Genomic DNA, 15,841 nt, shown 5'->3' with positions numbered 1-15,841 from the left:
CATTTACTTTCCATTGACTAGGATTTGATTGATCAGATAAAATATTAAATCTTTCCCTAGATCTGCATCAGTTAAATTTCTAACATTGGAAGTGAGCTCACTTTTTGTTGTAATAAAAGCAAAATACTGCAGATGTTGGAAATCTGAAATAAAAACAGAAAGTGCTGGAAAAACTCAGCAGCTCTGGCAGCATCTGAGGAGAGAGAAACAGAGTAAACGTTTCAGGTCTGTGACCTTTCATCAGAAACATTCTGGTGTAAGGTCACTGACCTGAAACATTAACTCTGTTTCGCTCTCTACAGATTCTGCCAGACCAGCTGGGCTTTTCCAGCACTTGCCGTTTTTATTTCACTTTTTGTTCTGTTTACTTGCAAAATTAAATAATCACATTATGAGAAGAGTAAATGGTTTAAGTTCTCCATTTTCCTCGGATAGGGCACAGAGCATTCCACATTTCTTCAGTTTGCATTGCTGCTGCAGGATAACCAGTGTAGTTTAGGGCATTTCCTGTCGCCGCGCCTATGCCACGGAGTTTTAGTTTCTTCAAGATCGATGATTTTAGTGAAATGCTCTCTGGATCATCATACCAAACCTCATGGTATGTGTTATTAACCTGCCAAAATAGCCAAAGAGAGTTAGACAGATAGGAGCTAAGTTTAGGTCAATGCACAGTTCTAGACACAATGCTGATCATCTTCAACATCACCATTTAAAATACATTAAACTTGTACTCGCATTAAAGGATAAGTTTAGGTGGATTAAGCAAATGAACCATATAAAGGCAATTTGTTCCAAATCTCATTTAAATTGATTTTTAAAAAATCTATTCTTTCATTCAATGTGTCACTGGCAAGTCCAGCATTTTTGCCAATCCCTAATTGTCCATGAGGTTGTGGTGAGCCAGTCCATGTGGTGTATTTACAGTTACAGTGCTGCAAGGAAGGGAGTTTCAGGACTTTGACCCGGCAACAGTGAAGGAACAGCGATATAGTCCCAAGTCAGGATGTTTATGGCTTGGATAGGAACTTGCAGGTGGTGGTGTTCCCATGCATCTACTGCCCTTGTCCTTCTAGATGGTAGTGTTCACAGCTTTGGAAAATGCTGTCGAAGGAGTCTGGGCGAGTTTTGTAGATGGTACACTCTGCTGCCAGTGTGTGCTGGTGGTGGAGCGAATTAATGTTTAAGGTAGAGGACGGGGTGCCGATCAATGAACTGCTTTGTCCTGGATGGTGTCAAAGTTTGATCTTCTTGAATGTTGTTGGAACTGCACTCATCCGAAGAAATGCAGAGTATTCCAGCACACTCCTGACTTGTGCCTTGTCGATGATGGACAGGCATTGAGGAGTCAGGAGGTGAGTTATTCACCACATAATACCCAGCCTCTGACCTGTTCTTGTAGCCACATTATTTATATGGCTGTTCTAGTTCAGTTTCTGCTCAATGGTGACCTGCAGGATGGTGATGGTTGCGGTTGCAGTGATGGGAATACTGTTGAATGTGAAGGGTTAGAATCGCTATTTTTGGAGCTGGTCATTGCTTGGCACTTGTATGGCATGAATTTTACTCACCACTTAGCAGCTCATGCCTGAATGCTGTCCAGGTCTTGTTGCATGTGAATACGCACTGCTTCAGTATCTGAGGAGTTCCGAATGGTACTGAGCACTGTGCAATCATCAGTGAACATTCCCACTTATGACCTCATCATGGAGGGAAGGCCATTAATGAAGCTGCTGAAGATAGTTGGGCCTCGGACACTACCCTGATGAACTCTTGTAGTGATGTCCTGGAGCCGAGATGATTGGCCACCAACAACACAACAATCTTCCTTTGTGTTAAGTACGGCTCCATCCAGTGGAGAGTTTCCACTCCGATTCCCATCGACTTCAATGTTGTTGGGGCTCCTTGATGCCGCACTTGGTCAAATGGTGCTTTGATGTCAAGGGCAGTCACTCTCACCTCGCCTCTGGAATTCAGCTATTTTGTCCATGTTTGGACCAAGGCTGTAATGAGGTCAGGAGATAAGACACCCAGGCAGAACCCAAACTGAGCACTGGTGAGCAGGTTATTGCTGAGTAAGCATCGCTTGATAGCACTGTCAACGATATCTTCCATCACTTCTCTGTTGATCAAGAGTAGACTGATTGGGCGGTAATTGGCCGGATTGGATTTGTCCTGCTTTTCATGGACCGGATCTAACCATCTCCCCTTGACATTCAATGGCATTACGATTGTTGAATCTCCCACTAACAACAAGCTGGGGGTTTCCATTGACCAGAATCTGAACTGGAGTAGCCATATAAATACCATGCCGACAAGAGCAGGTCAGAGGCTAAGAATCCTTTTTTTAATTCATTCATGGGATGTGGGCATCACTGGCTCGGCCAGCATTTATTACCCATCCCTAATTGCCCTTGACAAGGTGGTGGTGAACTGTCTTCTTGAACCGCTGCAGTCCATGGGAGGTAGGTACACCCACAGTGCTGTTAGGAAGGGAGTGCCAGAATTTTGACCCTGTGACAGTTGAGGAACGGCGATATAGTTCCAAGTCAAGATGTTGTGTGACTTGGAGGGGAACTTGCAGGTGGTGGTGTTCCCATGCATTTGCTGCCCTTGTCCTTCTAGTTGGTAGAGGTCACAGGTTGGAAGGTGCTGTGTAAGGAGCCTTGGTGTGTTGCTGCAGTGCATCTTGTAGATGGTACACACTGCTGCCACTGTGCGTCGGTGTTGGAGGGAGTGAATGTTTGTGGATGGGGTGCCAATCAAGCGGGTTGCTTTGTCCTGGATGGTATCGAACATCTTGAGTGTTGTTGGAGTTGCACCCATCCAGGCAAGTGCAGAGTATTCCACCACACTCCTGTCTTGTGCTTTGTAGGTAATGGACAGGCTTTGGGGAGTCAGGAGGTGAGTTACTTGCTGCAGGATTTCTAGCCTCTGACTGATCTTGTAGCCACGGTATTTATATGGCTACTCCAGTTCTGTTTCTGGTCAATGGTAGCCCCTAGGATGTTGATAATGGGGGATTCAGCAATGGTAATGCCATTGAATGTCAAGGGCGATGGTTAGATTCTCTCTTGTTGGAGATGGTCACTGCCTGGCACTTGTGTGGCGCGAATGTTGCTTGCCACTTATCAGCCCAAGCCTGGATATTGTCCATATCTTGCTGCATTTCTACACGGACTGCTTCTGTATCTGAGGAGTTGCGAATGGTGCTGAACATTGTGCAATCATCAGTGAACATCCCCACTTCTGACCTTATGATTGAAGGAAGGTCCATGATGAAACAGCTGAAGATGTTTGGGCCCAGGACACTACCCTGAGGAACTTTTGCAGTGATGTCCTGGAGCTCAGATGATTGACCTCCAACAACCACAAACATCTTCCTTTGCTCGAGGTATGACTACAACCAGCGGAGATTATTCCCCCTGATTCCCATTAACTTCAGTTTTGCTAGGTCTCCTTGATGCCATACTCAGTCAAATGCTGCTGTGATGTCAAGGGCTGTCACTCTCACCTCACCTCTTGAGTTCAGCTCTTTTGTGCACGTTTGAACCAAGGCTGTCATGAGGTCAGGAGCTGAGTTGCCCTGGCAGAACCCAAACTGAGCAGGTAATTGCTGAGCAAGTGCTGCTTGATGGCATTGTTGATGACACATTCCATCACTTTACTGATGATTGAGAGTCGGCTGATGGGGCGGTAATTGGCCGGGTTGGACTTGTCCTGCTTTCTATGTACAGGACATACCTGGGTAGATGCCTGTGTTGTAGCTGTACTGGAACAGCTTTGCTAGGCTAGTTCTGTAGCACAGGTCTTCAGTTCTATTGCCGGAATATTGCCAGGGCCCATAGCCTTTACAGTATCCAATGCCTTCAGTCGCTTCTTGATATCACGCGGAGTGAATCAAATTAGCTGAAGTCTGGCATCTGTGATGCTGGGGACTTCAGGAGGAGGTCGAGATGGATCATCAACTCAGCACTTCTGGCTGAAAGTTGTTGCTAATGCTTCAGCCTTATCTTTTGCACTGATGTGCTGGGCTCCCCCATCATTATGGATGTGGATATTTGTGGAGTCACCTCCTCCAGTTAGTTGTTTAATTGTCCACCACCATTCACGGCTGGATGTGGCAGGACTGCAAAGCTTAGATCTGATCCGTTGGTTATGGGATCGCTTAGCTCTGTCTATTGCATGCTGCTTATGCAGTTTGGCACGCAAGTAGTCCTGGGTTGTAGCTTCACCAGGTTGACACCTCATTTTGAAGTATGCCTGGTGCGGCTCCTGGCATGTCCGCCTGTACTCTTCATTGAACCGGGGTTGGTCTCCTGGCTTGATGGTAATGGTAGAGTGGGAATATACGGGGCCATGAGGTTACAGATTGTGGTTGAGTACAATTCTGCTGCTACTGATGGCCCAAAGCGCCTCATGGATGCCCAGTTTTGCATTGCTAGATCTGTTTGAAATCTATTCCATTTAGCACGGTGGTAGTGCCACACGACATGATGGACAATTTCCTCAATGTGAAGGCGGGACTTCATCTCCACAAGGACTGTGCGGTGGTCACTGCTACCAATACTGTCATGGACAGATGTATCTACGACAGGCAGATTGGTGAGGACGAGGTCAAGTATGTTTTTCCCTCACCACCTGCCGCATACCCAGTACAGCAGATATGTCCTTTAAGACTCGGCCAGCTCGGCCAGTAGTGGTGCTACCGAGCCACTCTTGGTAATGGACATTGAAGTCCCCCACTGTATACCACTGTGCCTGACACCAGGGATGGTGATGGTAGTGACTTGGATATTTTCTGGAAGGTATAATTCCCTGAGTATGACTATGTCAGGCTGTTGCTTCACTAGTCTGTGGGACAGCTCTCCCAACTTTGGCACAAGACCCCAGTTGTTAGTAAGGAGGACTTTGCAGGGTAAACAGGGCTGGGTTTGCCGTTGTGTTTCTGGTGCCCAGGTTGATGCCAGGTGGTCTGTCTGGTTTCATTCCTTTTTATTGACTTCGTAGAGGTTAGATACAACTGAGTGGCTTGTTAGGCCATTTCAGAGGGCTTGTAAGAGTCAACCACATTGCTGCAGGTCTGGAATCACATGCAGGCTAGACCAGGTAAGGACAGCAGATTTTTTTCCCGAAAGGACATTAGTGAACCAGATGAGTTTTTACAACAATTGACAGTGGTTTCATGGTCACCATTAGACTAGCTTTTTTAATTCCAGAATTCTGAACTGAATTTAAATTTTCACCATCTGCCATGGTGGGATTCGAACCCTTGTCCCCAGTACATTAGCCTAGCCTCTAGATTACCAGTCCATTACCACTATGCCAACACCTCCCCCTTTATTAATCTGTAAAGTGTATTAGTACATTAACACATCACACATGGAATAGAACTGAAGTGGAAACTGTTGCTCAAAAACTCTCACCACTGATCCTTCATTGAGATCACAGGGCCTTGGATGTGAATAAATATCAACTGTTTTAATTTTTTAAAATACTAAAATTGGCAAAGTCAATGGCAGCATTGACCTGAAGATTGGACCATGGGATAGTGTCCAAATAATTTAATAGTTTAATGATGCCATTAAATTAGTGTAAGTTTGTTCATCTGACTGAATTAAGCATTCATCCACGAACACCCCACAACATAATTTCAAGCCAATTACATAACTATGTTACTGCACTTGAAAGAAACTAATTGTGTGAAACCCTTGTGATGATTTAAACAGATATGATCAAATTCAGTATGAAGGACATTCTTTGGTTTCTTGGAGGAGGAGCTCCAAGGAAATTCCCAGTCAATCTTTTTAACACCAAAACCAATGAACTCATCTGGATGCTGTGCAACATCTGAACACAAGGCACATGTTAACAGGACAAATATATTCCTCAAAATTGTCATGATGACTGTGACTGTTTGCCTTGATTAATAAAATTGCATAATTACTTTAGATATATTCATGTAAAGCTTCTAGAGAAAGTATTTGCATTTAAATAGCGCCGTTCACAAACTCAGACCATTCCAAAGCACTGTTCAGCTCATTGAGTGCTTTTGAAATGTAATGACTGTTGTAATGTAGGAAATGCAGCAGACAATTTGCACAGAGCAAGATCCCACAAACAGCATGTGATAACGATCAGATAATCTTTTAGTGATGTTGGTTGAGGGATAAATATTTCCCAGGACACCAGGGAGGACACCTCCACTCTTCCTCAAAATAGTGCTATTGGAACATTTATGTCCACCTCAGAGGACGGATAGGGCCTCAGTTTAACTTCCTATCTGAAAAACAACACCTCCGACAGTGTCTGCAACTGGTTTTTCACAATGTTTTAACAAGGTGAACTGGTTTTGGTGCTTTGCTTCTCAACTCCCATTTTCTTGTCAATTCTCCAACTACACACATTTCCGACTGTACAAACTGGACATTTTAAACTTTGCTGAATCCTGTACACAGAGAATACTGAATCATGAAACCCTGCAATGTTCACATTCTACAAAGAATGTTGAAATGCACAGGTCTCCACTGTGCTTTGATTGATAGTCTTACCCTGTAGACAAAATATGGGGATTTGTAATCATCATCCCAATATCTGCCGGTAATTGATCTGGGCAGCTGCTGCATGATCACTTTATATGGAATCGATCTTCCAGCCTTAGAACTGCAAGGAGCACCTCCGACAGGAATCTTTTTCAATTCACATCGACCAGGCTGTAAAGTACAAAAGGATGAGAAATTATTACTTGTGAATATAGTTACTCTGCTAACTTCAAAAATGTAGTGACAGCATGACTGATCTCCCAGTGTATAGGCTCTGAGGAACAATTAGGACTGAAGGATAATTGAGAATTTCAAAACTAAGCTCAATAGAATTTTGTTCGGCGAAGGTATTAATCGTGACAAAGTCAAGGCAGGTATATGGGATAAAAATCAGTAACATTCAAACCGAGTGGTGGAACAGGCTTGAGTAATTGAATGGTCTACTGTATCTCCTGTGCTTCTTTGATTCCATGTGTGAAGGAATGAGCTTTGAGAAAAAAAATTCAGAAGCTTAAGATTTACAGTCTAGAAGAATGCAGTTAAGGAAATGCCTCAGTGAAATGAAATGTTCAATAGTATGGATAAGGTAAGCACAGACAGCAAGCCAATGGATACAAATGGAAATCAGTAAAATTGTAAAACTGGTATTAAAAACGTTGAAAGTCAAAAAAGCAAAATTAATGAACTAGGCTACAAGCAAGCTGAGCAAGAGAAAATACTGGGCTGTTTCAAAATGCAAATAAATGCCCTGATTGGACAGTTAATGTGGACAAGGGATGAATTTCAGGTGAACTGAATTCACTCGATTACTTCTGAATTTTTTTCTCAAAGTTCATTCTTTCACACACGATTAATGGTAAAATACTGAGTGGTGTAGAGGAGGTAAGGGACCTCGGAGTAAATGTTCACAGATCCCTGAAGGTAGCAGGACAGGTCGATAAGGTGGTTAAGAAGGCATAGAAACATAGAGGCATAGAAAATAGGAGCAGGAGTAGGCCATTCCGCCCTTCGAGCCTGCTCCGCCATTCATTATGATCATGGCTGATCATCCAACTCAGTAACCTGTTCCCGCTTTCGCCACATACCCTTTGATCCCTTTAGACCAAAGAGCTATATCTAACTCCTTCTTGAAAACATACAATGTTTTGGCCTCAGCTGCTTTCTGTGGTAGCGAATTCCACAGGCTCACCACTCTCTGGGTGAAGAAATTTCTCCTCATCTCAGTCCTGAAAGGTTTACCCCGTATCCTTTGACTATGACCCCTGGTTCTGGATTCCCCCATCATCGGGCACATCCTTACCGCATCTACCCTGTCAAGTCCTGTATGAATTTTAAAGTTTTCTATGAGATGCCCCCTCACTTTTCTGAACTCCAGTAAATATAATCCTAACTGACTCAATCTCTCCTCATACGTCAGTCCCATCATCCCAGGAATCGGTCTGGTTAACCTCCGCTGCACTCCCTCTCTAGCAAGCACATCCTTCCTCAGATAAGGAGACCAAAACAGCACACAATATTCCAGGTGTGGCCTTACCAAGATCCTGTATAATTGCATCAAGACATCCCTGCTCCTGTACTCGAATCCACTCACTATGAAGGCCAACATACCATTTGCCTTTTTTACCGCCTGTTGCACCTGCATGTTTACCTTCAGCGACTGGTGTACGAGAACACCCAGGTCTTGCTGAATATTCCCCTCTCTCAGTTATAGCCATTCAGATAATAATCTGTCTCCCTGTTTTTGCTACCAAAGTGGATAACCTCACATTTATCCACATTATACTGCATCTGCCATGCATTAGCCCACTCAGTCAACTTGTCCAAATCACCCTGAAGCCTCTTTGCATCCTCCTCACAACTCACCCTCCCACCCAGTTTTGTGTCATCTGCAAATTTAGAGATATTACATTTAGTTCCCTCATCTAAATCATTAATGCATATTGTGAATAGCTGGGGTCCTAGCACCGATCCCTGCGGTACCCCACTGGTCATTGCCTGCCATTTGGAAAAAGACTCATTTATCCTTACACTTTGTTTCCTGTCTGCCAACCAATTTTCTATCCATCGCAATACACTACCCCCAATCCCGTGCGCTTTAATTTTACACGTTAATCTTTTTTGTGGGACTTTGTCGCAAGCCTTCCGAAAGTCCCCAAAAACCACATCCACTGGCTCCCTCTCATCAACTCGACTAGTTACATCCTCGAAGAATTGTGGTAGATTCATCAAGCATGATTTCCTTTTCGTAAATCCATGCTGACTCTGCCCGATTCTACCACCGTTCTCAAAGTGCTCTGCCATAAAATCTTTGATAATGGACTCTAGAATTTTCCCCACTGCCGACATCAGGCTGACTTGTCGATAATTTCCCGCTTTCTCTCTACCTCCCTTTTTAAATAGTGGGGTTACATTAGCTACCCTCCAATCTGTAGGAACTGTTCCAGAGACTATAGAATCTTGGAAGATGACCACCAATGCATCCATTATTTCTGGGGCCACTTCCTTAAGTACTCTGGGATGCATACCATCAGGCCCTGGGGATTTATCGGTCTTCAATCCCATCAATATCTCCAGCATCATTTCTCTACTAATACTGATTTCTTTCAGTTCCTCCCTCTCACTAAGCTCTGTGTTCCCCAACATTTCTGGTATAATATTTGTGTCCTCCTTTGTGAAGACAGAACCAAAGTATGAATTTAGTTGGTCAGTCATTTCTTTATTCCACATAATAAATTCCCCTGTTTCTGACTGTAATGGAATCTGCATATGGAATCCTTTCCTTTATTAGCCGAGGTACAGAATATAAGAGCAGGGACGTTATGCTGGAACTGTATAACTCGATGGTTAGGCCATAACTTGAGTATTGTGTGCAGTTCTGGTCACCTCATTGTATAAAGGATGTAATTGCACGAGAAAGGATACAGAGGAGATTTACGAGGATGTTGCCAGGACTGGAAAAGTGCAGCTATGAGGAAAGATTGGATCGGTTGGGATGTTCTCCTTGGAACAGAGAAGGCTGAGGAGAGTTCTGAGTGAAATGTGCAAAATTTTGAGGGGCCTGGATAGAGTGGAGGTGAAGGGTCTATTCACCTTAGCAGAAGGGTCAGTGATGAGGGGGTATAGATTTAAAGTGATTGGCAGAAAAATTAGAGAGGAGATGAGGAAAAACGTTTTCACCCAGAGGGTGGTGATGGTCTAGAATTTACTAGCTGAAAGGGTAGTTGAAGCAGAGACCCTCAACTCATTAAAAAGGAGTCTGGATATGCACCTCAAATGCTGTAAGCTACAGAGCTACGGACCAAATGCTGGAAGGTGAGATTAGAATAGATAGATCGTTTTTCGGCCAGCGCAGATATGATGTGCCAAGTGGCCTCTTTCTATGTCTTAAACGTTTTACGATTCTATGATTCACTCCCATTTCTTGTGCAATGCAAACTAAACATTTCTTCTTACCTCATAAAAGCGCTGGCAAGGATAGTCGTAACCATACCATGAAATTGCCATCACCAGCTTTCTGGAATCAACACCCAGTTTGATATAAGCAGAGAGACCTAAATGGATAAAAATATGACAGTCTGAGATAAACATTGATATCCGGGAGGCAGACCCTGAACCAGAAGGTTTTAATGTACATACCTGAATAAACCTGGTGATAGGGAGCACCTGCTTTTGCAAAGCACTCATCCCACATTTGGTTCTGCAAATTATAGGACTTTACGACTAAGAAGTCACAGGAATTTGCCATTTCCACATAATCATGGCATTGGCCATTTGGGCAGTCTGGAGTCCAAGGTACATTAAATGTGACCTAAGGAACAAATAGTAATGAGAAGTTAACTTTATCTCACACCTTGGGTTGGATTTTTTCGAGCCCTCGATGTCGGGATCCATGGTGGGGGAAGGGGGCATGAAGATTGCCCTGGATGAGGCCAGCCATGGACCTCGACACCGGCAGGGCACAGCCCGATATTGCTGGTGACGGGTAAGGCCTCATGGCGGCCCCTCTCACCACGCGGCGACACAACGGCCATTTAATATTTTTATAAATTAACACAGCTGATTAAATGTGTCTCCCGTCGCCTCCTGAAATCCCACCGCGATCTTCACCCTGGCGGTTGGCACTGCCAAACCTTCGGATTCCCGTCCAGGGAAACAAGACACAACATTGGATGGGAGGGGGGAGAAGGTAAGTTTCTCAGTGCGGGGGATGGGGGCTCAAATGAATGTTATGGGTGCAGGGGATGGTGGGAAAGGTTACAGTTTAAATTTTGTGCAGTTTGAAGGGGAAGGTCAGATTGTGAAGGTCAGTGTTTTGGGGTGAAAAGGGGAAATAATTAATCCAATTGATATCGGGGGTTGGGAGAGAGGCAAAAGAAATGTAATTCAATGTGACTTTCAATATTTAAATGTCCCGGTCGGGCTGACAGCCTTTTAAAAATGATGTCAGCGCCTGAGCACAGGCAGTTGATGCCATTGTCAGGGACGGACAGGCTGCCCGCTCCACAGGATCGGGGTGGGGGCAGCCTGTCCCAGCTATTTAAATGAGCTGCTGCACTTGGAATCGCGGTGACTCTTTGGCGTGTGGCCCACCCAGGTGGGCCGCCATTCTTTTCACCCGCTGCAGAATATTCAGCCCCTTCTGTTGTTGTCACACGTAGTTATTTGGTTTTTATTAAGCATTCCCTTCTAATGCACAGGGCATTGAAGCTGTGAAATTCAACAGGGGAGATGTTCTGCAATGTTCATGACTTTATAAAATGGAACATGATAAAGTTGGGGAAAATAGTGAGTCTTAATTGTTAGGATCCTTGATTGTCTAAATATTAATCAGGAAGATTGGAAAAGCAATAGTGACATGGAATTCAATAGGGGAACAGACAGGTGTTTCTGTGGCAACAGATGTGAACCCAGGATGTTATGTTGTCACCCTGACGCCAGGGTCATGGATGTCACTCAACAGTTGCAGAGCACTCTGACGGGGGAGGGTGAGCAACTAACAGTCGTGGTCCATGTCAGTACCAACAACACAGGTAGAAAGAGAGATGGAGTCCTGCAGATGGAGTTCAGGGAGCTATGAAAGAAAGTGCAAGCAGGACCTCAAAGGTAGTAATCTCCAGATTACTCCCAGTACCATGCGCAAGTGAGTAGAGCAGATGAGCAGATGAATGCATGACTGGAGAGATGGTGCAGGAGGAAATGCTTTAGATTCCTTGGACATTGGGACTGGTTCTGGGAGTTGAAACCTATGCAGGCTGGATGGGTTGCACCAGTAGAGAGCCAGGACCAATGTCCTTGCAGGGCGATTTGCTAGTGCTATTTGGGAAGGTTTAACCTAACTTGGCAGGGATGCGGAACCAGGAGGTAATATTGGAGAGAAAAAAACAAGGTGCACAGAGAATTTGGAGAAACGGGTAGCACGAGAATAGGAAATAGTAAGGCATTAGGTGGGGTCAGAGTAAGAGGGAATGTAAAAATGTCTAAATTAGGTTTATAGTGCATGAATGTGAATGCGTGGAGTGTGATAAATAAAGTTGGTGAGCTACAGGCGAGTGGAAATATGATGTTGTGGTGATAATGGAGACCTGGCTCAAATAAAGGGCAGGACTGGGGACTAAATATTCTTGGATACAAGGTGTTCAGGAAAGATAGGGAAGGAAAGGTTGGGGAAGGGACAGCTGTATTGATTAAAGAGAACATTACAGTGCTGGAAAGAGAGGATGCCCGAGAGGGGTCAAGGACAGAATCTATTTGATTCGAGCTAATAAACAATAGAGGTACCCCATTACACTGATGGGTGTATTCCATAGACTACCAAATAGTGGTAAAGATATAGAGGAACAAATTTGCAGGGAAATTACAGAGTGGGGCAAGAATTATAGAGTCATTATAATGGGGGACTTTAATTATCCTAACATAGACTGGGATATTAGTAATGTAGAGGACAGAGAGGGGCAAGAGTTTCTAGAGTGTGTTCAGGAGAATTTTCTACATCAGTATGTTTCCAGTCCAACAAGGAAGGAGACATTGCTGTATCTGGTTCTGGGGAATGAGGTGGGTCAAGTGGATCAAGTGTCAGTAGTGGAACATTTAGAGGACAGTGATCATAGTATCATAAGGGTTAGGTTGGCTGTGGAAAAGTACAAGGAGCAATCCAGAGTGAAAATAATTAATAGGGGGAGGGTCAACATCAATGGGATGAGAACAGATCTGGAAAGCATTTGATTAAATACCACATAAAAGGCTGGTTAATAAAACTGAGGCAAATGGAATAGGAGGATCAGTGTCTAATTGGATATAAAATTGGCTGAAGGATATAAAATATCGAGTGGTGGTAAATGGTTGTTTTTCAGACTGGAGGATGGGAGGTAATGGTGTTCCCAAGGGTCAATGTTAGGACCACTGCTTTTTTGCTATATATAAACACCTTGGATCTTGGAATAGAAAGAAAAATTTTTAAAAATTGCTGAAGATACCAATTTTGGAGGAGTGGCAAACAGTGAGGATGATACGAATCGCCTGCAACAGGACACAGATTGACTGGCACAGGGTGATCCAAACTTTTCAAATGGCGGGGGGGCGGGGAGCACATTACAATTTTTGTCTTACATAGGCGGTGGTGAGACAATTTCAGAAAGGTAAAGGCATTACAAAATTATATTACTATTAATCAAAACAACAAATGTACATTAACATAAAAGCAAAATACTGCAGATGCTGGAAATCTGAAATCAAAACAGAAAGTGCTGGAAATACTCAGCAGGTCAGGCAGCAGCTGTGGAGAGAGAAGCAGAGTTAACATTTCAGGTCTGTGACTTTTCATCAGTGATGCCGAGTATTCCAGATAGATGTCATTCTGTCAGGAGTGATCTTGAGCACTCTCTCTCCCTCTTTCTCAGTCTCTTTCTCTCTCTCTATGTCCCCCCTCTCTGTGTTGTTCATCCCTCTCTGTGTTGTTCCCCCTCTCTATGTTGTTCACCCCTCTCTGTGTTGTTCAGCCCTCTCTGTGTTGTTCCCCCCTTTCTGTGTTGTTCCCCCTCTCTGTGTTGTTCACCCCTCTCTGTGTTGTTCACCCTCTCTGTGTTGTTTCCCCCTCTCTGTGTTGTTCACCCCTCTCTGTGTTGTTCCCCCTCTCTGTGTTGTTCACCCTCTCTGTGTTGTTCCCCCCTCTCTGTGTTGTTCACCCCTCTCTGTGTTGTTCCCCCTCTCTGTGTTGTTCCCCCTCTCTGTGTTGTTCACCCCTCTCTGTGTTGTTCACCCTCTCTGTGTTGTTCCCCCCTCTCTGTGTTGTTCACCCCTCTCTGTGTTGTTCCCCCCTCTCTGTGTTGTTCCCCCTCTCTGTGTTGTTCCCCCCTCTCTGTGTTGTTCACCCCTCTCTGTGTTGTTTCCCCCCTCTCTGTGTTGTTTCCCCCCTCTCTGTGTTGTTCCCCCCTCTCTGTGTTGTTTCCCCCCTCTCTGTGTTGTTCCCCCTCTCTGTGTTGTTTCCCCCCTCCCTGTGTTGTTTCCCCCCTCTCTGTGTTGTTCCCCCCTCTCTGTGTTGTTTCCCCCCTCTCTGTGTTGTTTCCCCCCTCTCTGTGTTGTTCCCCCTCTCTGTATTGTTCCCCCCTCTCTGTGTTGTTTCCCCCCTCTCTGTGTTGTTCCCCCCTCTCTGTGTTGTTCCCCCCTCTCTGTGTTGTTTCGCCCTCTCTGTGTTGTTTCCCCCCTCTCTGTGTTGTTCCCCCTCTCTGTGTTGTTCACCCCTCGCTGTGTTGTATCCCCCCTCTCTGTGTTGTTCCCCCTCTCTGTGTTGTTCACCCCTCGCTGTGTTGTATCCCCCCTCTCTGTGTTGTTCCCCCCTCTCTGTGTTGTTTCACCCCTCTCTGTCCCCATTCTGATACAAGGTCACAGACCTGAAGCGTTAACTCTGCTTCTCTCTCCACAGAGGAATGTGGGCCGGATGGAAACCTTTGACAGGCTGGATCCTGACCCACGGGTCATATGTTGGACAACCCTGGGCGAGCAGAATAGGCAGACAGGTGGCAGATGGAATTTAAAACAGACTAGTGTGAGGTGATGCATTTTGGCAGAAGAAATAGGGTGAAGCAATATAGATTTAATGGCCGAGTTCTAAAGAGTGTGCAGGAACAGAGAGGGACCTGGGGCTGCATGTGCATCGATCTTTAAGGGTGGTAGGACATATTGAGAGAGTGGTTAGCAAATCATATGGGATCTGGGGCTTCATAGATAGAGGCATTGAGTACAAAAGCAGGGAAGTTATGTTGAACATTTCTGAAGCTCTGGTTAGGCTCAAATTGAAGTATTACATCCAGTTCTGTTCACCACACTTTAGGAAGGATGTGAGGGTCTGTGAGAGGCTGTAGAGGAGATGTATCAGAATGGTTCCAGCAATGGGGGATTTAAGTTACAAGGTTAGTTTGGAATCTGGAGCAAAACAGATTGAGGTGAGATAGAGGAGTACAAGATGATGACAGGCTTCGATAAGGTAGACTAGGAATAACTGTTCGCATTAACTAATGGTACAAGGACGAGAGGACACTGATTGAAGGTTTTGGGTAAGAGATGCAGGGGGAAGGTGAGGAAGAACTGTTTTATGCAGCGAGTGGTAATAACCTGGTACTCGCTGCCATGAGTGTGGTCGAAGGGGAAACAATCAATGATTTAAATAGGAAATTGGATGGGCACTTGTAAGAAATAAATGTACAGGACGACAGGGATCGAGCAGGGCATTGGGACTGACTAGATTGCTTCATGGAGACTTGATGGGCCGAATGGCTTCCTTCTGTGTGGTAAATGACTCCATGACGGTATGAATAAATTGAAATCAAAGATTTGCAGGAAAACCTGCAACGAAGGCATACGGCATGCTTGCCTTCATCGGTCAGGGCATAGAGTATAAAAATTGGCAAGTGACGCTGCAGCTGTACAGAACCTTAGAATATTGGAATATTGCGTACAATTCTGGTCGCCACACTACCAGAAGGACATGGAGACTTTGGAGAGGGTACAGAAGAGGTTTACCAGGATGTTGCCTGGTCTGGAGGGTATTAGCTATGAGGAGAGGTTGGATAAACTCGGATTATTTTCACTGGAACGACGGAGGTGGAGGGGCGACATGTTAGAGGTTTACAAAGTTATGAGTGGCATGGACAGAGTGGATAGTCAGAGGCTTTTTCCCAGGGTAAAAGAGTCAGTTACTAGGGGACATAGGTTTAGGGTGCGAGGGGCAAAGTTTAGAGGGGATGTGCGAGGCAAGTTCTTTACACAGAGGGTGGTGAGTGCCTGGAGCCTGCTGCCGGGGGAGTGGT

The 15,841-nt window shown here is 44.9% G+C and overlaps 1 protein-coding gene across 1 annotated transcript in view; it reads right to left on the bottom strand.

Annotated features, from left to right (window-relative positions):
- Positions 1–409: 409 nt before the first annotated feature.
- The window catches only part of LOC137373161 (di-N-acetylchitobiase-like), a 57,296-nt gene continuing 41,864 nt past the window's right edge, over positions 410–15,841 (bottom strand). The window contains exons 5-8 of the mRNA XM_068038020.1: positions 10,176–10,347; positions 9,993–10,090; positions 6,549–6,710; positions 410–613 (exon numbers count right to left, since the gene is read on the bottom strand). Of these exons, the coding sequence (XP_067894121.1) occupies positions 410–613; positions 6,549–6,710; positions 9,993–10,090; positions 10,176–10,347 (636 nt within the window). The remainder of the gene's footprint in view (positions 614–6,548; positions 6,711–9,992; positions 10,091–10,175; positions 10,348–15,841) is intronic.

Source organism: Heterodontus francisci, chromosome 8 (assembly GCF_036365525.1).
Source record: "Heterodontus francisci isolate sHetFra1 chromosome 8, sHetFra1.hap1, whole genome shotgun sequence".
In the NCBI taxonomy this organism is placed as follows: domain Eukaryota; kingdom Metazoa; phylum Chordata; class Chondrichthyes; order Heterodontiformes; family Heterodontidae; genus Heterodontus; species Heterodontus francisci.
The sequence above is the reverse complement of the archived record's forward strand: the minus strand, read 5'-3'. Positions and strand labels throughout refer to the sequence as shown.